General features: G+C 42.3%; 1 protein-coding gene across 1 annotated transcript in view; it reads right to left on the bottom strand.

The window, feature by feature from the left end:
- Window positions 1-2,112: 2,112 nt before the first annotated feature.
- LOC140212004 (RNA-binding protein with multiple splicing 2) overlaps window positions 2,113-24,752 on the bottom strand; it is a 125,726-nt gene continuing 103,086 nt past the window's right edge. Inside the window, exons 7-8 of the mRNA XM_072282350.1 lie at window positions 14,406-14,475; window positions 2,113-3,078 (exon numbers count right to left, since the gene is read on the bottom strand). Coding sequence (XP_072138451.1) covers window positions 14,413-14,475 — 63 coding nt within the window. The 3' untranslated portion in view covers window positions 2,113-3,078; window positions 14,406-14,412. The remainder of the gene's footprint in view (window positions 3,079-14,405; window positions 14,476-24,752) is intronic.

Raw genomic sequence — 24,752 nt, 5'->3', positions numbered from 1 at the left:
TATTTGCTGTCTTTAGGCATTCTCCATGATAAAGTGAGAAAATATTGCAGTGTTAGCTTTCAATTAGGCAAAATGATACAAGTGTGGAACTTGTCAGAATCTAAATATACACTTGCAGAAAACTCGCCATTCATAGGATATTAGGCAGGTTATCCAGCTCTGAGTTTACACAGCTTTCCTCATCTATCAGCACAAACTAAATTCCCTTTCCCCTTTGTATGCTTGCCCAGCCTTCATTTGAATTTGTATTATTCATCTCAGCCACTCCTGTGGGGACATTCTCCACATTCTGACATTTTGTCTAAAGCAACTTGGAAATTCCCCCACTGGATCCAATTTTGAGAGCCATCAGGAGGGTAGAGCAACTACTACTACATCAACTCAGGCCCAGGGGGCTGGTATCGGGCAAGATAAACCCAAATTTAGGCTTCCAAGGTAATCACTCTGAAGGTTGAGTAGTTTGTTAATGTGAATTAAAGTGGTCAATTAACTACTAACATTTCCTTCCTATCATCCCTTGCCAGCCAGATGGTACAGTGTACCCATGAGATCCATTGAAAGTCTCCTTGTAGTTCCAAGCCAGATCTACAAATTCTGGCAATCAAAGGTTAATACTGGAAAGTGATTGAGGAAAAAGGTTACTAGTCATGACCATCAATGAAGCAGCTGAATAATCAACTCCTGCTTCTTCCATGGGCAGCAATACCCAACCATTGGTATGCTACTGTAGTTTAGCAGTTACCGTGATGCCATTACAGTTTGGGGCATTCAGGAGTTCAGAGTTAAATTCTGGCACTGTCTGTAAAGAGTTAGTATGTGAATGTGTAGGTTTCCTCCAGGTGCTCTTGTTTCCTCCCACAGTCTGAAGGTAGTAGGTTACTTGGTCATTGTAAATTGTTCAGTGATTAGACTAGTGCTAAATAGGTGGAGTGCAAGGCAGCAGGGATTATTGAGCCAAAGGGCCTGTTCCTTGCTAAGAAACAAAATCTGCAGCCATTTCCTATACTAGTCTTATCCAAGGATTGTCAGCCTTGGAGCAGACTGGGTACTGTAGAGGAAATGGCTGAAGATTTCCCTTAAGGGAATCCACTAATATGCTGGACTGGTCTCTACAGCCACCCGAGGACCCACCAACAGAATCCTTTAAGAGAACATTCTTGATGAGAGGTCGCATTACTATATACCAATGCAAAATCTGCAAGTCTACAAAACTCTGTGCAAAGAAATCAAAGCACAAAGATATGGGCAATTTAATGTACCAAAAACACAGCAGAATAAGAGTGCAAATTTCCACATTAAAGAGAAAAATTGTAGATTGTTAGGAAGGATTTGGACAGCCCAGGACATGAAGCACTCGGGGGGCAACAAAAGCACCAGAAGATCACCATCATCTCTGGTCTCTCAGTATTCTGACCTGGAAATGGATCCCATGCTGACGATCAGGCAAGTTATCCAAATTCTTACATCCCCTCCCCACCATCACCAGAACTGCAACAGTTCAAGAGCATTATTAGTTTGGGTATTATTGCTGGTGAATGACAATCAAAACAGATCAGGAAATTATGCTGGAATAGACAAAATAGTGCTTGGTAAAACCTTAACTAAACAAAGGCTATTGCTGCCACATTACATAGTAAAAACTGGGGGGGGGGGGGGGGGGGGGGGGGGAGAGACCCACAACAATTCAGGTGGTAATGTAAAGAGATGGCAGGGCTCAGTTAAGAGCTGGGTACATTAAGCAAATTTCTTGGGGATACTGCGACCAAATTAAAATGAAGGGATTTAGTACATTAATTCAAGATGGGATAAAAATTGCCAAGTTTAAATTGTTGGCCATTTTGATCTCCAGATAAATACATCCCGGGCAAAGATTTATGGATACTTTAAAAATCAAAGCATTACAGTGCTACTGTTCCTACAGCATTGGTGGAAGATTAGCCAGAATCTTTTAAAGACCCAATAACCAATTCACACTTAGTCATGAGCTAAAGGACATTTCTCCCATACAAAAACTAACAGCATAGCTGGTTAACTTCCATATTTCAGTAGTTTGCATGTGCAGTATTCTGTCTGCACTTTGAGAACAGCTTAGAATCATACACTACACCAGAAGCTTTTTATCATCATCTTTTATAATCGAGTTTCACATTCTAGAAGGATCAGCAAATTGCATCTCAAAATCTTGCAGTCCTTGTACAAGCTTTGCAATCACACTTCTAATACTTTAAGTACTTAACAGCAAAAGTAAGCAAAAAACACAATACAATTGCACTTTTAAACTACCGTTGAGCTATATTCAGCACTTCCAAACTCAACTGAACTAACATTAAGTTATAATACAGATTACAATTTTAATTGCACAAAAAATCCTTGATGCATAAATATTCTTCATTACACCAGTACAAAAATACTTGTACTCAATATTGTTCAAAATACTTTTAACAGGAACAGCTGATATTTGGCAAGATGGGTTCTCCAGGAGGCACGGTAACTAGCCAGGGCAATAGAACAGAGGCTGCGAGAACTTCAATATACAGGTGGACATCCTAAAAATAAACCAAGCCTTCCAACAGCAGTGTCAAGGAGGCTCCTTCACTGAAGAATGTTACAAATTGGGAGAGTAATTGCGCTTTGTAGAACCATCTTCACACATTGGAGACACATGATCAACAGGAATGTGGACAGATGGGGAGAAAGGACAAGGATGGGGATGTGGGTGAAACTAGATGGAGACATTTACAAAACGAAAATTTTACAAGACGACCACCAGCATTCCACGTTGGTCTTTGTAATTCAGTTCCATCAATGTCAACCTTAAATTCTGAAGTTTCACAGCAGTGGTGCCATTTTGAAGTTGGTCCTTGCACCAGATGGATTGATCAGACTGACAGCTTACAGGTTCTCCCACCTGAAAGTTCACCAAAAGTTCTTTAATCCACAGGCCAGTGACTGCTCCAGTGCAGAGGAAAATGAAGCAGTTGTTCAACATCTCCTTCAACCAATGACCCTCAAAACAAAATCCAGTCTGTCCTTGACTATTGCTCCACGGAGAAATGCTAATCGTTGAATTGGAGTAGTCTGTGGAACAAGCAAAGTTTAAAATAAATTTATTATCAACGTACATCTACATCACCATATACTACCCTGAGATTCATTTTCTTGTGAGCAGTATATGGTGACAGAGCAATAAAGCATACTAAACCAAACATGTGACACATTTGTATCTTGCAAAAGTCTAAAGTCAGTGATCAAATATCAAATACATACAAGTTAGTGAGCTAAAATGGAATACTGTGTCCATTTCTGAAAGTCACATTAGAATGGATACGGAGGTCTTTAAAAGATTAAATAACAACATGTGAAGGTTCAGAAATTGTAACCAGCATCATCTGTGCTATTAGTCTGGGGATAATAACTCTTCCTTTAAATTGTATCACCTCTAAGGAATGTTTCGATAACAAGTCAAAACAGGGCGGGGTGCCTGCATGTTCTAGGAGGCCGTTGGAAAGAAAGTCATAAAAAAAATTCCAGCTGGCTCCACACTATTTCATGTATTCTAGCTAACAGTTCAACTTACTGACCATTTCCAGTGTTAGGGTCTCAATCCCCTAAGGTACAGAAGCCCCAGTTGGTGGAAACATCTAAATTCAAATCATAGAAGTTGGACATGACCTCTTCCATCTGCAACGGCACTTGAGCCATTGATAAGGGGCAGAATGCTGTGCATTTCCACGAAGGGAGCATTGACAGAACAGCTGCCATACCATTGGATTCCTGAGTAATTGTCAAAAGAGAGTGAAAAGGACAAGTATGTTGAGTCAGCTAACATGAAAATAAAACAGACAAGAAAATTGTATTTGATCGGTTATAAGAGGAAAGAATTGGATCAGGCAACCCTCAAAATCCTTGGAGAATATATTGATGCAATTCAAGCAGATTTCACTCCACCCAGAAAGACAACAGCTAACCATTACTGGAAATGCATAACCATAAAGGCAAATCTTTTGAAAAGGCTATAAATATCAAAACAACTGAAATGTTCGCTGAGCAAATCCTTCAACACTGATGTGGAAACCAGAGACCCAGGCCAAAGGTAGGGATGGGGAATGTCTGACAATAATTGACATTAGCATAAACTACACTCAGTAGCCACTATTAGTTACATCTGCTCATTAATGCAAATATATCAGCCAATCATGTGGCAGCAACTCAGTGCACAAAAGCATCCAGAGGTTCTGTTGTTCAGAGCAATCAGAATGGGGAAGAAATTTGAATAAGTGACTTTGACTGTAGGTGCCAGACTGGGTGGCTTGAGCATCTCAAACAGCTGATCTTCTGGGATTTTCATGCACAGGCACCTCTAAAGTTTAAACAGAAATAGTGCAAAAAAAAAAACCCACCACCAAAACAGGAAAAAGTGAGCAGCCATTCTGTGGGAGAAAATGGCTTTTTAAAATGGGAGGGGTCAGAGGAGAACGACCAGACTGGTTCAAGCTGACAGGAATGCGGCAACAGTAACTCAAATAATCATGCATTACAACAGTAAAGAGCATCTCTGAATACACAACACATCAAACCTTGAAATGGATGGACTACAGCAGCACAAGACCAACATTGGTTCCACTCCTACACCCGACAGTGGCTAATAAGTGTAGTATACAAGGTTGCAATATTCCTGCAGTCTTTTACTGACTATTGTTTCTCGTATTTATTGTGACTTATTGTGATTGCCCATAAGAAAATGGATCTCAGGTGACATGCACTTAGACAAATTTATGTTGAACTTTCAAGCCAACACTGCAGGTAGACTACAAGGGCCTTGAAACTGGTGTTGCACATTGTATTGAAGATGGGGTGGCATTGCTCTGTTGGTAAAAGGAAAATGAAATGAAATCATTACTAAGAGGTGGCAAAGGGTCAGAAGGTGTTGAATCGTTATGGATAGAGTTAAGGAACTGCAAGGGTAAAGAGACCCTGATGGGAGTAATATACAGACCCCCATACAGTGGTAAGGATGTGGTCTACAAATGAGATAGAAAATGCATGCCAAAAGGGCAATGATGCAATAATCATGGGGGATTTCAAAATGCAGGTAGATTTGGGGGGGCGGGGGGAGAGAGAAATATCAGGTTGGCGCTGGATTAAGAGGGGGAATTTCTGGAATGCCTACAAGCTGGCTTTTTAGAGCAGCTCATGGATTGGTTGTTGCACAATGAACCAGAATTGATTAAAGAGTGCAAGGAGCAAGTGATCATAATAGGATCGAATTCACCCTGAAATCTGCGGTGGTGAAGCTGAAGTCAGATGTATCAGTATTACAAACAAGAGAAAATCCACAGATGCTGGAAATCTGAGCAACACACAAAATGCTGGAGGAACTGTTGAGTTCTTCCAACATTGTGTTGTATCAGTATTACAGTGGAGTAAAGGGAATTACAGGAGGTAGAGAGGAGATGGCCAGAATTGATTGGAAAAGAACACTGGCAGGGATGATGGCAGAGGAGCAATGGCTGGAAATTCTGGAAGCAATTTGGAAGGCACAGGATATCTGCATCCCAAAGAGAAAAAACATTCAAAAAGATGACACAACTATGGTTAACAAGTCAAAGCCAATATAAAAGCCAAAGAGAGGGTATATAATAGAGCAAAATTTAGTGGGAAGTTAGGATTGGGAAGCCTTTAAATACCTACACAAAACAACTAAAAATGGTCATCAAGTTAAAGATGGAGCACAAATGTAGGGTAGCCAATAATATTAAAGATGATACAAAAGTTTCTTCAGATCCACAAGTGTAAAAGAGGACAGAGTGGATATTGGACCGCTGGAAAAAAAAATTCCAGAGGGGGAGTAATGGGGTACAACAAAATGGTGGATGAACTGAAGTATTTGCATCGGTCTTCACCATAGAAGACACTAGCAGTATAGTAGAAGTTCCAGGTGTCAGGGGTCATGAAGTGCAAGAAGTTACCATAGCTAGAGAGAAGATTCTTGGGAAACTGAAAAATCTGAAGGCAAATAACTGACTAGGACCAGATGGCATATACCCCAGGGTTCTGAAAGAGGTGGCTGAAGAAATTGTGGAGGCATTAGTAATGATCTCTCAAGAATTACTAGTTTCTGGTATGGTTCTGGAATACCAGAAAATTGCAAATGCTACTCTACTCTTCAAGGGAGAGAAAGACAAGAAAGGAAATTATAGGTTTGTTAGTCTGACCTCAGTGGTTGGGAAGATGTTGGAGTCGATTGTTAAGGACGTGGTTTTGTGGTACATTGAGACACTTGATAAAATAGGCCATGGTCAGTAAGATATCAAGGGAAAATGTTGCCTGAGAAATATGTTTGAATTCTTTGAAGAAATAAAACCAGCAGGATAGACAAAGGAGAATCAATTGATAAATACTCGGATTTTCAGAAGACCTTTGCTAAGGTGCCACATGTGAGGTTGCTTAACAAGCTATGAACCCATGGTATTACAGGAAAGATTCTAGCATGGATAAAGCAGTGGCTGATTGTCAGGAGGCAAAGACTGGGAATAAAGGGACCCTTTTCTGGTTGGCTACTGGTGACTAGTAGTGTTCCAGAGGTCTCTGTTGAGACCGATTCTCTTTACGTTACATGTCAACAATTTGGATGGATGATGGAATGAGTAACTTGGTTGCAAAGTTTGCAGATGATACAAAGATAGGTGGAGGAGCAGGTAGTTTGAGGAAGTAGAGAGGCTACAGAAGGACTTAGATTAGGAGAATGGGCAAAGCAGCAAAAGGTTGACTATTTTCTAAATTGAGAGAAAATACAAAAAACTGAGGTGCAAGGAGATTAGGGAGACCTTGTGCAGGATTCCCTCAAAGTTAATTTGCAGGTCGAGTCTGTGCTGAGGAAGGCAAATGTAATTTTAGCATTCAAGAATATAAAAGCAAGGATGTAATGCTGAGATTTTATAAAGCACTGGCCAGGCCCAATTTGGAGTATTTTGAGCAGTTTTGGGCCCCTCATCATTCAAAGGTGGTTCACAAAAATTGATTCCAGGGTTGAATGGCTTGTCCTAAGAGCATTTGATGGTTTTTGGCCTGTATTCACTGGAATTCAGAAGAATAACCTAATTGAAATCCATCGAATGGTGAAAGGCCTTGATAGAATGGAGAGGGACACGATTTTTCCTGTGGTGGGAGAGTCTATTCCAAGGCTGTATCCTCTGATCTTAGAGATGTGTCCTCTGGAACAGAGATGAAGGGGAATTTCTTCACCCAGAGCATTGAATCTGTGGATTTCATTGCCATAGGCAGCTGTGGGGGCCATGTCTTTATGTACATTTAAGGCAGAGGTTGATTGATTCTTGATTGGTCAGGCCATGAAGGGATATGGGGGGGGGGGGGGGGGAGAGGAGAGGAGAAGGAGAGGGGGAATTAAGAGGCAGGAGAATGGGGCCAAGGGGAAAATCAGATCAGCCATGATGAAATGGCAGAGACTTGATGAGCCAAATAGCCCAATTCTGCTCCGGTATTTTATGGACTTATGGTGTCAGAGTCCAGTTTAAGATGGAAATGCACTGAAAGCAATTCAGGGAATCTTTACTGAAATGGGTAGTAAGGCAAGAATGGACAGGCAGGCCTGTATCTGGAGTTTCAAAAGGCAAGGGAGCTTTATTACATGCAGAGGGGATGTTTCCTCTTGTACTAGAATCTAGAAAGGTTGGGGGGGACGAGTTGTTGGTTCACTGTTTTAAAACATGTGGGTCACCTTGTTATGATGAAAGCAAAATCCAGCAAAGGTTACAAACTTTGGTCATGAAGAATGGTAGGGCCTTTGGATAAAAGGTAAACTAAATATTTGTAAGAAAAGGGGGTAGGATGGGAAGGACACTATGGGTAAGGAAGCATGCAATGGTTACAATCAGATCAGTCAAACTTATTGAATAGCAGAGCAGGCCAATTAGTCTAATGTCTGTAAATTCAAAGCCATAATCACCAGTAACAAGCCTACAGCATGCATGCCCAAAATACCAGATGTAAAAAAATTGTTGGCATGTGGTGTCACCCCTCAATTCTTCAAACCCTGCCACAATAACATTAATGATTATACATAACAATTCATTGAAATAATAAATACACAAGCGACAGGACTCATCCTTTCTCTGTAAAAGTCCAGAATTATTGTTATTAATTCATTAGGCAATGAAAAATCTACTCTAGATTACCATTGCACGAGAGAGAGGTTTGTTTTTGATTATCACTAATTTGGGCACACACTCTGAAAGGTTCACCACCACTGCCACAAATCATTGCTTTTGAGGTCCGAAAGTTATTGGGTTAAAGGACTTCATGTAATTCAGAAAAAAGGCCAATCTGCTGTGCCAAGCCCATCAAGGACACATTTCTAGCTTTTCCAGCCAGTGCTGAAACTATGTAGTGCCTGGAGCAACTGGAACTGTAACATTGGACTAGTTCTCAAAAACATTCTTCAAGGGGTAAACTGGGTGACAATTGCTTCCAAACTACAAAAGGACAAGATGTTTGGAAGTGAAGAGATATTTAAGTAGATTATTTTCTGGCCATGAATGCATCACGTGTGGAAAGGCAAGACCGCAGACCTCTAGAAAGTTTGGACATGGACTCATTGGGCTGAAAAGTTTATTTTCTGTACAACTCTCCAACTTTGCTTGCATCATGCCAACTAGATGTTGGGCACAAGGCAGATCCACGGTATGTGCTACACCCATTTATACCAGCTTACATGGCAAAACACATAGGTGGCAATTGAATTTTCATTCAAAGAAACTTAACCCAGTAATATAAAGTAATATTAGTCTCTCAACAAGGGCATTTAGGACCAGTTGCTAATTAATATCGCAACAGGATCCCAAGAAACTTCCAGGAAACAACTGATCTCTACACCCTTCTAAATCTTATGTAAAAGTATTTGTTTTTGATAGCTTAGTATCCATTTTCGGTGTTCACCCACGCAATAAAAGGGAGAGGCCAAGGGATCAGGCCTGTAACACAAGATATAGCAAGTTACAAGGAAGAAACTTTGGTAGAGAATCATTGGTAGAGTATTAAGCACAGTGCATCACCACTACCTGTTCTCACATTCTGGTAAGGATGTAAAGGTCTAAGAAAATACAAGAGATGTAGCAACAGAGCCACAGATTTATGAAATGCAATTGAGAAATTGGTACAAAATTCATAAGTTTTGGGATAGCAGAGACCCAGGTTCAGTTCTGCCACTGTCTGCAAGGAGCTTAGGGTCCCCATGACTTTCCTCAAGATGCACCGGTTTCCCCTCACATTCCAAAGAGTATGGATTAGTAAGTAGGTTAGTTGGTCACGGACACCGGAATGCTACAGCACAGTACAGGCCCTTCAGCCCTTGATGTTGGGCTGACCCATATATTCCTTAAAAAAATGTACTAAACCCACATTACCCCGTAACCCTCTATTTTCCTTTCATCCATGTGCCTGTCCAAGAGGCTCTTAAATACCCTTAAATGTTTTAGCCTCCATCACCATCCCTGGCAAGTCATTCCAGGCACCCACAACCCTCTGTGTAAAAAAACTTACTCCTGATGTCTCCCCTAAACTTCCCTCCCTTAACTTTGTACATATGCCCTCTGGTGTTTTCTATTCGTGCCCTGGGAAACAGGTACTGGCTATCCACCCTATCTATGCCTCTCAATCTTGTAGACCTCTATCAAGTCCCCTCTCATCCTTCTATACTCGAAAGAGAAAAGCCCCAGCTCTGCTAACCTTGCCTCATAAGACTTGTTTTCCAATCCAGGCAACATCCTGGTAAATCTCCTCTGCACCCTCTCCATAGCTTCCACATCCTTCCTATAATGAGGTGACCAGAACTGAACACAATACTCCTAAGTGCGGTCACTCCAGAGATTTGTAGAGTTGCAACAGGACCTCTCTACTCTTGAACTCAATCCCCCTATTAATGAAGCCTAGCATCCCATAGGCCTTATCTATACTATCAACCTGTGCAGAGACCTTGAGGGATGTATACATTTGAACCCCAAGGTCCCTCTGTTCATCCACACTCTTAAGTAACTGACCATTAACCCTGTCCTTCCAAAACACATCACCTCACACTTATCCAGATTGAACTCCATCTGCCACTTTTCTGTCCAACTCTGCATCCTGTCTATCCTCTTTTAACCTTCGACAACCCACAGCTCCATTCACAACTCCTCCAATCTTCATGTCGTCCGCAAACTTACTCACCCATCCTTCCGCCTCTTCATCCAGGTCATTTATAAAAATCACAAAGACAGATCCTTGTGGCACTCCACTAGTCACTGACCCCCAGGCAGAATACTTTCCTTCACTGCCACCCTCTGCTTTCTTCCTGTAAGCCAAATTTTTTTTTTTTTAAAATCCCAACAGACAACATTCCACTGATCCCATGCCTCATGACTTTCTGGATGAGTCTCTCGTGGGGGACCTTGTCAAATGCCTTGCTAAAATCCGTGTAGACCATATCTACCACCTTACCCTCATCAATTTCTTTTGTTACCTCTACAAAAAACTCAATTAGGCTCGTGAGGCACGACCTTCCCTTCACAAAGCCATGTTGACTATCCTTGAGTAGACTGTACTTCTCCAAGTGCTCGTAGATCCTACTCTTAAGAATCCTTGAATCCTTTCCAATAGTTTGCAGACCACTGACGCAAGACTCACCGGTGTATAGTTCCCACGATTCTCCCTAATACCTTTTTTAAACAAGGGAACTACATTTTCCATTCTCCAATCCTCCAGCACCTCCCCAGCAGCCAGAGGATTCAAAGATCATAGCTACTGCTCCAGCGATCTCTTCTCTCACTTCCCACAGCAACCTGTGGTATATCACATCTGGCCCTGGGGATTTATCAATCTTGATGTTTTTTAAGATCCAACACTTCTTCCTTAATCTCCACATTGTCTAGCACACAGGCCTGTTCTATTTTGACCTCACCCTGATCAAGGTCTTTTTCACTTGTGAATACTGAAGCAGAGTATTCATTTCAGACCTCCCCAACCTCCTCCAGGCACATGTTGCCTTCTTTATCCTTTAGCGGCCCCACCTTCATTCTTGTTATCCTTCTGTTCTTCACATACACATAGAACGCCTTGGGGTTCTCCTTAATCCTACATGCCAAGGCCTTCTCATGCCCCCTTCGAGCTCTCCTAAATCCTTTCTTAAGCTCCTTCCTGGCTACCCTATATTTCTCATGAGCCCCTCCTGCTTCCTCTTGACAAGTTGCCTCATGTGTTTCGTCAGCTACAGTTCCCTTTTCCTACCATTTTTTCCTTGTCTCAGTGGGACAAACCTATCCTGAACCCAGCACAAGTAGTCCCTAAACTTCCTCCACATTACTTCTGTGCTTTCACCCTTGAACATCTGTTTCCAATTTATTCTCGCTAGTTCCTGCCTCATCCTTTCATAGTTAGCCCTTCCCCAGTTAAGCACTTTCCCATTTTGTCTGTTTTTATCCTTTTCCATAGCTATGCTGAAGCTAAGGGAGTTGTGGTCACTCTCACCAAAATGCTCCCCCACCAAGAGGTCTGCCACCTGAACAGGTTCATTACCCAGAACTAGATCCAGTATGACCTCTCCTCTTGTCAGCCGGACCACATACTGTCAGGAATCCTTCTTGAACACACCTGACAAGTGCACCCCCTGGCAATCAGGAGGTGCCAGTCAATATGAGGGAAGTTGAATCACTCCTAACTACAACCCTGTATTTCCTGCACCTTTCTAAAATCTGCCTGCTTCTCTGCTCCTCAGTGTCCCAAGGGCTATTTGGGGGACCATAGACTACTCCCAGCACAGCGATTGATCTGTTCCCATTTCTGACTTCCACCCACACCAACTCAGTGGACACTCCCTCTGCAGCGTCCTCCCTTTCTAGAGCCATGATACTATACCTGACTAGTAATGCTATCCTCCCATCCTATTCCTTTTAAAACACCTAAACCCCAGTACCTGCATCAGCCAATCCTGCCCTTCCTCCAGCCAAGTTTCAGTAACAGCATCGTAGTTCCACGTACTGGTCCATGCTCTAAGTTCATCCCCTCTAACTGGCTACATTTATGTTTTGTTCCCTGCCTGTCCTTCCTCACCAACTCAGAACACACAGCATCATGCCCTTGTCCTTCCACCCTAATCTCTGCACTCACATTCTGATTCCTCCCCTCCCCCACCAAATTAGTTTAAACCCTAGTTTAAACCCTCCCCAACAGCTCAAGCAAACCTGCTCGCCAGGATATTGGTCCCTTTCCAGTTCAGGTGCAGCCTGTCCTTTTTCTACAGGTCAGACCTTCCCCAGAAGAGATTCCAATGATCCAGAAATCTGAATCCCTGCCCCAATTCTTCAGCCACACATTCATCTGCCATAACTTCCCGTTCCTACTCTGTCTCTCGGCACAGGCAGCAATCCCAAGGTTACCACTCTTGAAAACTTCTTTCCTAACTCCCTATATGCATTCTTCAGGACCTCATCCCTACTCCTATTTATGTCATTGGTCCCCATGTGGACCATGACATCTGGCTGCTCACCCTCACTCCTGAGAATACCCAGAACTCCATCTGAGATATCGCGGATCCTGGCACCAGGGAGGCCACAGGCCATCCGGGATTCTCGATCTCTCCCACAGAACCTCTTATCTGTCCCCCTATCAAATCCCCTATGACTACTGCTCTCCTCTTTTCCCTCCTTCCTTTCTGAGCTGAGGGTCCAGTCTTGGTGCCAGAGACGCGACCACTACAACTTGTCCCTGGTAGGTCGTCCCCACCAACAGTATCCAAAACAGAATGCTTATTGTCGATGGGAACGGCCACAGGGGTGCTCTGCTCTGTCTGTCTATTCCCCTTCCCTCTCCTGACAGTCACCCAGTTACCTGTCTCCTGACTCTTAGGGGTAACTATCTCTCTGTAACTCCTGTTTATTTCTGCCTCTGCCTCCCAAATAATCTGAAGTTCATCCAGCTCCCTAATTCGGTTTGACAGGAGCTGCAGCTGGATGCACCTTTTGCAGGTGTAGTCAGACAATTGTGCTGTCCCTGACTTCCCACATCCTACAATTGGAGCACTGGACTGCCCTATCTACTGCCTCCATTACCAACTCCTAAGTTAATTAAAATAATTAAAAACTTACCCGTCCTTACCTCTCTGGGAGCAAGCTCGTCCTCCACCTCTTCTCACCGAAACCTCGAACCAAAGCCTCAAAGCTCCATTCCTTCACTGGCCCACTCACTACTAGCCACTCTGCTTGAGCTACCCCTCTATTTGTTTGAGCTTTTCAATTTTCAATTGCCCAAACTGCTTGGTCACCTGACCTCAAAATGACCCAATCAGCTGCTTTCTGCTGAGTCTGAGCTATTCAAATCTTGATTGACTTGATTGCACAATCCAACTGCCAAAACCTCTCGAGCGAAAGCCTCAAAGCTCCACTCCTTCACTGGCCCACTCACTCACTGGCCGCTCTGCTTGAGCTACCCCCCTATTTGTTTGAGCTTTTCAATTTTCGATTGCCCAATGAAACTGCTTGGTCACCTGACCTCAAAATTGCCCAATCAGCTGCTTTCTGCTGATGGGTGTAACAGGGCAGTGTGGGCTCACTGTGGGCCTGCTACCATGCTGTATTTCTAAACAACTTTTGTCAAGGGGAAACATTTAGGGCTCTGAAGGTCTTTTCCCACTAGCTGAAGGGCAACTGGAATACAGGAGAGAACCAGAAGCATTGTGATTACAGAAAGCAGATTCACTAACTCTGGATGAAATTGGATGAACAAAGAATTTTGGGTAAAGGTGTTTATGAGACAAAAGCTCTGAGCCCATTATATGGTCACAGGTAAAGGGAGGGAGCTGCATGCTTAGTCAGCACAGCAAATCACGCACATTAGAAAAAAAAATGCTACTACCCACAAATTGGAAGCAAACTATTACTCAGGACAAGTAACTTTGAGCAGATTTGACACGGAGAAAGCTCTTAATTAGGAGGACTTTCCAAGGCTGTCAAAGCAAAAATTAGCACCGTCTTAACTTGACCAATTTCAGCCCATTGTAGGTCAAGAACAGAAGGTTAAACTACACTAACACAAGGTACCGAAGGAACTCAGCAGTTAGAAAGGAATAAGGAATGAGTATTTTTGGCCAAGTGGAAGGATCTCAGTCTAAAACATGAACTCTATTCCTTTCCATAGATGCTGCCTGACCCAAGTACCTCCAGGAATTTTACTGTGGATTTCCAGAGTCTAGAATCTTCTGTTTACTTCCTTGACTTTTACAAGTTGGAGTAAAAGTGATGCACACTGGCAGGTTGGGGGGGGGGGGGGGGTTGTGGAAGGAGGGAAGAGAGAAAGGGATGAGGGAGGTGAAAGTGAACAGCGCAAGCATTTATGATAAATACCATCAGGATACTTACTAAATACTTAGCAAAACTGACGGGACTTCCATCCTTGCGGAGAAGCTTCAGATGGAGGATACCAGCGCATCTGAAACAAATAAATCACTTCATTATACTTTCAAATCCATCAGCTTTGGGAAGTCGGCACAGAGCAGCAAGGTTTTGATTTTGTTTGCAGACTTGCATTTTGGGCATTATGGGCTGCTTACGGCACTAATCTAGAACTCCACTGAACTGACTCTACAGACAAGGAAATGTATTTAATGTCTTAATTAGAGCAGCCAAAACTGTTAGCCACCAGAAAACCCTTCCCATTGGCTAGTGAACTTATTCTATCAACTTAGAAAGTATCCTGGGCAAACTGAAATTGCCCTAGATTTGAAAAGTGGTCTAAACCATAACTGGGAGTGAAATGTTACTCATGGATAAAAAAAAAAAATTTTGAATAGAATTCAAGAATGAAATGGGCTTTCCAAAATAGTCAAGATAATAGTAGTATTCTTTAAAAGGCCCATGACTGCACTGCAAGTAATTTTCTGGAGGAGGCAAAAAGAAATTCCCTCAACTTCAAATGCCACCAACTAGCCTCTTCATTTAGCAGATCACCACTCTCAATTTCCACCACTGGGCAAGCCTCCTCCCTATCATAAAAGGTTGCTCCTTTGATAACTCCTATCCCCATATACCACTCTCCATTTATGTCACTTTCTCCATGCAACTGAACGAAACACAAACTTAGTCCTTTCACCTCTTCTCTTCCTGCCACACGGCTCAAACATTGCTTTGGGTGAAGCATCTTGCACTTTTTCCCCCCAGTTTTCTGTGTTGCACTGTGTTCCCTCCACCAAATGCGTACTGGGTGATTACAGAGTGCCTACATTGTGCCTGCAGGAGTGACCAAGTTTCCACTAATTCAGAGATCTTTCATCTCTGCCCTCACATATTGTTAAGGCAAGGCCCAATGCAGACATCAATCGTATCTTGCATCTGGCCACACCATCACTTTCCTGACTTGATACTGCATCTGCAGTTTTGGTTAGACAGCTCTTTCTGCAAGTAGCAGAACTGTTTTTTCTCCCTAGCATTCAATCTCATTGTTCTTTACTTGTATTGTATCACTTGTTGGGCATGTCCCATATTCTTACAATTAGCATCATATTATACCAAAGTATCTGGTTGTTAGGAATCATTCTTTGGTTATGACATTTATGAATAGTAATCCTGGATCAACTAAAATGAGAACCCAGTCTTCAGGCAATTAAACTTGTACAGAATTTTACTTCCACTGGTACAAACAAGGAAAAAAAATCTGCAGATGCTGGAAGACCAAGCAACACACACACACAGAAAATGCTAGGAGGAACTCAGCAGGCCAGGCAGCATCTATGGAAAAGAGTGAACAGTTGATGTTTCAGGCAGAGACCTTTCAGCAGGACTTGTGTCATCACATTCTGATTCGGTCCCACTGAAAATGCACAACGGATAACTGTTCCTATTAGCACATTGTTAAAAGGAGTATCCCAGCAATTTAATGCACAATTCAGGACAGATCTGTTGTGTCACTTAATCTTGGTTAGTTCTATATTTATGGAGCCATCCTTCAACATTGTAACAAAAAGGATCTATTTTGGGTGTCTGGCACTTCTGAGGCTTTTGGAACAGGCACCAGCATTGAATATTCAAAGAGGTTCTGCTAGCTGGTGTGTGCTACCATTGTAAATATGCAACTCTAAATTTACATAACATTCAAAATGTTAAAGTACAATTACAGCAAATGAAACTGCAGTTAAAGATTTCTCTATATTGAAGTAGTATTGAACACAGGTCAGAAGTTTGAGATTTTCTTAGATGCTCCTGGGGGTTTACAGAATGAATAAAGAGTTATATTTCCCAGTTACAGCTTCCATGTGACTCAGCTTTTGTCAATCACACTGCTCCATAAATGTACATTTACTCACCTGGTCTTGCATTCCACCCCCACTGAACACATCCTCTGCTCCTGAAACCTTCTCTCAATTATGAGGGAGTACCCCAGACACACAAGATTGTCTCTCTGATGCTGCCTGACCTAATGAGGTACTTACAACACAGCAGCCCTGGTCTGCTATGGTCATCTTATCTAGGTTTTTGAAAAAACAATTAAACCTCATTGAAAGGACACACACAAAATGCAGGGGAAACTCATCAGGCCAGGCAGCATCTATGGAATTGGTAGTCAATGTTTCTGGCCAAAACTTCATGAGGACCAGTGAAGGGGCTCGGCCCAAAACATCAACTGTTTATTATTTTCTATAGATGCTGCCTGGCCTGCCGAGTTCCTCCAGCATTTTGTGTGTGTTGCTTGAATTCCAGCATCTGCAGATTTTATCTTGTTTGCCATTGAAAAGATAAACTGGTTTCAAGAACAGCAGCTAAAACTAATCTGCTAATGAGTAATTGCAACAAATCACATTTATTGCCTGTTTTGTCACCATACCCACTGTGGATTTTAAAGTGAAAACAAGTTTGCAGCCTGGTTGTGTGACCATCAGATCCAATGTTGATCCTCAACTGCCTCAGCTCAGGGACAAACTGACACTGCTACTTGCATCCACATCTCATGAATGAATAGAAGCTCAAAAGGAAAAGTTGGGGCATTCCATATTCAAATTGTCCATCTAAATGTTACATTTTATTGTTTAATCTCCAAAATTTATGTTTGAAAACTAAAAGATGAAAGCCAAAGACAGGATTCACATATTAAGACAGTGTACAAGAAGCTATACAGTCAAATTTCTAAGGTTTGAAAAATAAAGCTTTCATATTGGAATTGTACTTGTAAATTAAACACTTGCACATTAGGAAGGTTCAAATGTGCTGGCTTTGTCGAAGATAGTTATCTTGAAGTGAAGAAAAACCTATAAATACAGGTTGAGTATCATGATCTGGATGAGGATGTGGTCAGTTATCCGAATACCTTAGGGAAAAATGGCATTGGGAGTATTAGACCAATCTTGCATCTGTAATGAGGTTAATAAAATTCCACTTGGAAGATGTGTATCCTCTAGGAATGTCTGCCTCTGCAACATGTCATAAGCAATCTCAAATCCACATTTAGTCAACTTTTTAAAATATGGATACTGCATGGATTTGTAAATAGAGTTCAAAGGTAGGAAAAGGGGCAGCTTATTTACTCAATGTGATATGACCAGATACAAAATAGTAAAACATTCCCCCAATCTTGCCCTCAAACCAGCAGGAAACTCGTTTATTAAAGGAGGGAAAATTCTTTCATTCTGCTTTGGATTGAAATTAACAGCTGGGCAAGTGAGACTCTAATCTTGCTTTCAATCACCATTAATGGAGGTCAGGTGCAAATGATCAAATTCCAAGCACAAGAGCCCTGAAGGTTGTGGGAAAGGAAGTCAACATATCCAGACTAATCTACTTTGTGACTGCAATCCAAATTAAAATCCAAACCGCCAAAACCGATTTTATAAAAATGAACATTTCAAAAGTTGAGTCTTGTTTCACACTTGTAGCTGGCAAATGAAGTGCTGGTCTGCAAAAGGGGAAACAAAAAGTCTTATGGGAGGCTCACTTTTTGATTTCAAAAGTATGAATCAGTTTGAGTTCAAGCAAGACTGGTCCTGGCTAGACTGATGTGAAAGGATTCAGAGCAGAGGCTTCAGTGGAAACTTCATAATCAAACCTGGCCCACAAGCCTTTAAACAGATTGAAGTCTGTCACGAGCCATGTGGCCCATCAGGCCAGTGCTTATGCTGGTTTCCGTGGTGTGAAGTGACTGAGAGTACAAGACTCCACCCCCCAGATAGGATGCCAGTCTATCACGAGGTTAACCCCCAGCATTTTTACCGGTACCCATTCTCAGTTGGGTAGACTGGAGCATTATGTGGTTAAGTACCTTGCTCAAGGACACACACGCTGCCTCATCCGAGGCTCAAACCCACGACCTGCAGATCGCTAGTCCAACGCCCTAACCACTTGGCCATGCGCCACACCCCTTATAGAGAGCAAGGCACAAAATGGCAGTACTAAACAAAGTTCTCATTGTCCCAATGCAATCTCAACATTGCAAGCATTCCAAAGGTCAACACATCCTGGGCACTAAAATGCCAGTGAATGTGTCAAATGAGTTTGAGGACAGTGCACCAGACACTGCATAGAGGGAACATGAGGTTCAGAGACCAGTCAGAAAATTACTCCTTGGTTAATTACTCCACACAATGACAGATGGTTAGATAAAACTGCATGAGAACATTACAATATTAGGCAGAACGTAAAAATGAGTCAGTGGACATGGTATGCCACCATCTTTGAACCACAGTTTATCCAAGCCACCACCCCCCCTGGCAAAAAAAAAATGCATAAATTGTGGTTAAAGGCCAGGGTTTACCACTCATACACAAATAGTTTAGCAAATATTATCAGCTGCTGCCTTAGCCAACACATTCCCTTCCTGATATTAGTTTAAAAATTCTAGGGTGTGGGTCTGGTGCAGGAATAGTGATGACTGCCTCAGGGATGGTGTTTCCACAGAAGCTCCAGTTTCCTCCTGCATCCTACAAGGGACAGTGCAGGTGATGTCCCCGTGCCCAAACTCCCTCAGCCTGCTTGGTGGCAGAGGTTGTAGGATTGGGAGGTGCTGAAGGATAATATTTGTAGATGACACTTCAATGCAATAGATGAAGGACTATCTGGACTGAAGAGTGATAATTCTGATCAAGCTTCTGAGCATTGAGATATTTTAAGCAGGTAAGCAAATTGCTTCAAATTTTGACCTCTGAATGGCATAGAGAGGTCTGACAACACAGTGAAAAAGGTTTTCAGTACAATCAGGCCACCTTAAGTACTGCACCCATTTACATTAATCTCATTTCATTGGCCCCTTGATTCCACCACTGGACCATACACCAAGAAGATTAATCAGCAAAAGCCTTTAGGATGTAGGAGGCAACCACAGCATCTAGGGAAACCCCACAGGGAGAAATAGGCAAATTCTACACAGACAGCATTCGAGGCCAGGTTGAGCCCAGGCCTCTGCAGCTTTACTTGCTATGCCACTGTGTGAACTCCAATGTGTATAGGGGTGTGGGAAGAGAGGGAAGGGGAAGGATGGAATGGGAGAGGACTGTCATGATTTGCTCCTCACAAGATACCTTGTTTGGCTCCAAGGTCTGTTCATTGGCAAGCCAAAGTCCGTGATGTGGCAAGCTCTAGTAATTCCATTAAATATCAATGATTGTTAAAAGGTGGACCAAGATGTGGCACAGCTGGGCGACAATGGTGCAGCAGTTGATGCATCTGCCTCGTTTGCAGGTTCAATCCTTGCCTCTGCAGTTCTGTATGGATGGTATAGTCTCTGCAAGATGGGTTTCCTCTCACATTCCAGAGATGTAGGTTAGCTACTGTAAATTATCTTTAAGTATAGGTTAGAAGCAAAATGATAAGGAAGTTGATGAGCATGGGTGAAAGAACTATTACTGGAATACATGAAGGGAACCAAGGAACCATTATAGATTCCAAGCAGCATAATAACTTCATTAAATATGAAACAATACATAAGAATGCAAGGTTAATGGAATGCTGATCATGGAGTGAATACTATGATTAGTATTCTGCGGTATTGGGTTCTGAGGTCTACATATCGGTCTCGTAATCTCTTGAAGTTTCAAAGACCAGTTGCAATAGGTGATAATGCAATTTAATTCCCTAGAATTCACAGGGTGTAGGGGGAGAAGATTGATCATAGACCAGAACTCAACCCATCCCCAAGTACCAATCTGTTATTGTGTGCTTGGTCCAGGACTTCAAACAGTGACAAGCAGGTGCCTCTGTAGTTAAGATGCTTGCTGGAGCTGTGTCAGGAACCAGGCAAGAACATCCCAAAGCAAAAGAATTGCAAATGGCTTGTTGTGATCTACAAGGGCCAGTTTAATCAATTAGCACTGAGATTATTGGGCTAGGGGTTGCACCTCTTGCAGGCCATTGCCAGGCACAGGACCAATTCCATAGATAGACAGGCCACCAGATCCATGGCATGTCTCCCTCAGCAGATCCTGGTGGACGTGGCTTGAACTGCCATCTTCCCTCAAATCAGAGACTGATAACTGTTGAGTGAACAACCGTAGGGATATCTGGAACACTGCGCAGAGAGGAAGATAGTAGCTTTCATCACTGTCATCATGGGGTGATTAAGGAGACCACAGGATCCAGGTAGTCTGCCAACATGTGGAGCTGCCAGTGCCCATGTAAAGGCCCACACTCATCAAGCCAATCAGGATGCAACTTTCAGCACATATCTCAGTGCTGATTAGCTCAATTCTCAGCTAGCCTCTCTGAGCTGCAGGCAAATGCCAGAGGGCAAGAGTTTACACTAGATTTCTGGCAAAGGAGTTCTATCAGTAATAGATCCCCACATGTTGCAATGAATCATATTGGCACAGTCAACAAGCACTCCATCCTAGGAAAGAGAAGAGAGCTAAACAAGGTAGTAAATACTCAAATGGAATTTTGAGGATGGATACAAAACCCTTGACTTGATGGCAATACAGATTACAAGAGGCACAGGTGGGGAAATAAAAATCTTTTCCATATGGTATGGACATAAAAAAAAAATCTAGGAGTTTTGCCAGAAAGGAGGGGAATGAGTTCTAAAGGTGAAGATCAAGATATATATGCACAAAATAGGTGACATCTAGAATACACTGCCGGGGTGGAGGAAATCACATACAAATATTCTGTTCAAGAGGCAATTAAAGGACAATCTAATATGGACAAAATCTGATCAGTGTAGATGGGGAGAAGTCAGCACGAGGGGAAAAAGGACCCATTTCTGTGCTGTAGGACTATGCCCTGCCACAAGAGATACTGGAGGTGCTGGAAATCTTGAGCAACTCAAAATGCTGGAGGGAAGTGAACAGTCACTGTTTCAGGCAGCGATCCATCAGGACAAATGGCGAAAAACTCAGTGAAATGAGCCTAAATGCAAAACTCAGTCATTCTGTAAGAAAAGGCCTTTCAGGCAAAGTTGTTTGAAGCATTTTCAACAAGAGTGATGGGTTTCAATTCAAGGTCAATTCAGTTTGATTGACCATCTAAATCTCAGAAATATGGAGCTGGGTTGCAAGTCACCCAGAGAATGACAAAGACTCATTGGTAATCTTCCTGTGGATGTGTTGGGAATGACTCACGCCCTGCATGCTTAAAAACACATTGTAAAATGGCACAGCAATTTACAGATTAAGAAAAGTGTGCATCCAGCAGTCACAATGGAATTTCAAAGCAGTTGTGAAGCACAAGCATTAGGCAGGCCTTCAGCTGAGAGAGAATTGACATGACCAGGTCCTGGTACAACATCTGGCTCTGCACAGTGTGTCCATTTCTACTTTGATGATCTTCAAAATGAAATATCCAGAAAGGAAACATTTCCCCCTTTCTCATTTTTAAAATATAAACACAGCAAGAGATGAGACCCAAGAGCAGGGAAGCTTCCTAAAAATACAAGTGAACATTACAGCCGTGATTAAAAAGCATGTGACAGACTGCATTTAAAGTGATAAAACTTGGCAAAGATGTTTAAAATTCTAAAAAGGCTCATTTAGGATTTGCTTTTGAAGCCAGCCAACCATGAGTATGCAAGAACATAATTAACCATAGCAGCAGTCTATGAGAAATAATTTCAGCTGGAATTAAAACTGAGCATAATCTAATTTAGTTCATACATTTTAATTACAAGTAACCTTGCAGTTCAAGATGGTAGGAATGACCAATTTTAGCATCTGTAGTTAAATAATTAGTGCCTACGAGCAGTTGTGCAGAACCACAAGAGTCAATATGAATGGGACATCCAACAGTGGAAGAGAAACAGCAAAAGGGATGGACTTTAACAATAGTTCAACATAACTTCATTGTCACAAACCAATTAGCGAGGCCCAAAGAGCAAAAAGGAACAAGTGACAAAGCCTCAAGGTTAGTAAATTATCCTTGCTACCTCAAGCATATTCAGATGATCCTTTATAATAATTTACTGGCAGCCATTCTAACCAGCACCTTGTCAAAGTCCTTAAAGGGCAACATTTCAATGGTTTTAATATCAGAGAATGTATATAGTATGCAATCCAAAATCCTTACACTTCAGACATCCACGAAATAGAAAAACCCCAAAGAATGACAAGTATTAGAATCCCTGAAGCACCCCCCCCCCATACACATGAGCAGAAGCATCAACCCCCACCACACAGGCAATAGCAAAGCCTCCAGAGACCATGACCTAGGATCCAACAACTACTGTCCATCCAAATACTTTGGCATCTCAAACAGGCTCTTGCTCACTAACCAATGTTAGTGTTCATCCATGTTTGTTAGCACCTTAGTGGCTGACAAACAATTGTATCAGGTGAAAAGATGCCAGTTTCCTGGAAGGAGTTTTGGGAGACCCGTAAAAGGGCTAGAAGGCAGGTGTCTTGATCTACAGGCAATTTCTGATCAGAAGAGAATTTACCAATTTTTAGGAGCATTAACTGTGGGGGAAAGATAGTATGAAAGTATTTGTTGAATCTCATTTACACAAATCATGGCAAATACATTCCTGATGACACGAAACAAATGGAGACCGAAGTTCGGGATCCCTCCTATCACATTCCTATCTCCTACCACCCCCACAATCCCACGAATAAAACCTACACCAAATCCAAAGTGCAAGGGAACTAATCACTGCCAGTAGATCAGGTGAACTTCAAATCAAAACCAGCTGATTTGGAACCAATCCAGGAAGTCCTTCTAATTGTCTCCAATGCCAAGACAGAGGCTCCTGTCTGAAGCTTTTCAGCAAATCAATGCACCCCCAATTCAAAGTGCAGAGCTCATAATAAAACAGGAAAGCCAAGACCTAGCAAAAATCTCAGGATATCAGAACAGTTTAAACTGATTGAAGCAGAACAAGATACTAGTTCCAAAGTCTTAAAAATACGGTAATTAGTTTTACCATTATTCAACTAAACCTCATTGACGCTTCAATGAAACTTGGATAATTAAGAATGTGGTTAGTTTAAGATTCAGGAATGCAATTTGCTTCAAGACCCCAGTGATCTGAGTAGATAGGTTCAACCAAGTGTCTGCACGCAAGGGGAGTGAAATGTGTCCTGCAGAAGTCCTACTGTTGATGCAAGTCACGTTCCAAATTACAGCATCTGTCATTTCTAATGTCTAAAAAGAACCAAGATGTTGGAGGAAGTCAGCCAAGCAAGCAGCACCTGTAGCGGGAAACAGTCTACATTTCAGGTAGAGATCCATTCCAGATGAAAGAACTTAACCCACGACGACTGTCCGTTTCCCTCCACAGATGCTGCCTGACCCACTGTGTTGCTCCAATTTTTTTTTTGCTCCGTGGTTTTGTGTACATTGTAGAGCCAGCGTTTCTTTAATCTCCTTCCCATGCTTCAAGGAGGGAAACATGGTTCTCCCCACTCCCACCCACCCCAACACCATCTCTACTTGTGGTCACCTGCCCCTTGCCCAGATACGAAGGGCCCACTTGACTAGCCCAAGCAACACCTCCAAGGTATGCTCCTATCCCTTCCTTTACGGGTAGTCAGTACCACTCGGAGTTTGTTTACATCTCTCAGGCATTTAAAGCAATTCCTTCCCCACCCCAAGAAAATTTGAACATGATTCCATGTTCCTTTGCCTCACTTCTGAGCCCTGCACCATGGCTGACAGAAAACAGGACAGCTTTCCTCAGCTCAGACTCGAGTCATCAGCACAATTTTTTTTTCTTAAACTTCAGAATATACCTAACCCACCACATCAAGTGGAGAGCCCCTCAGATTCCTGTCGATTCAATTCCAGTTATGTATTCTACAAGATTTGTGAAGTTGGTCTAAGCAAAACAAGCAAGTTCCAGTGATTTGCACATGAAGGTGGTCCTGCAGAAGCTGACTATCTGAAATAGCAAAAGATGAGTCCTGATGAAGGATATTAGCCCAAAATGTTGACTGTCTATTCCCCTCCATAGCCTGACCTATTGAGTTCTTCCAGCACTGTGTTGCAAGATTTCTAGTATCTGCCTTGTGTCTCCAATAACTATTTCTTCATTCTGCTTCTAAAACTTTCCAACGTCTCCATGACAAGTTTGGAACTTGATATTGGTGAGAAATGGCACTACTCTGGCAAATTTAACATCCAGGAGTGTGGGGTGATGTTCATTACTAGACTCTAAATTTAACAAATAGGTATATTACATCATAAATTATCTGGAATTTCACTCCATCTCATGCACCTTGATATATCCTGCAAAGATCCCTACTTTTCATTTGTAACAGATACAGACTGATTGCTCTGAAGTAGGTACAAATAGAATATAGC

This window comes from Mobula birostris, chromosome 18 (genome assembly GCF_030028105.1).
Source record: "Mobula birostris isolate sMobBir1 chromosome 18, sMobBir1.hap1, whole genome shotgun sequence".
Classification (NCBI taxonomy): Eukaryota; Metazoa; Chordata; class Chondrichthyes; order Myliobatiformes; family Myliobatidae; genus Mobula; species Mobula birostris.
This window is presented reverse-complemented; position numbering and strand designations above follow the sequence as displayed.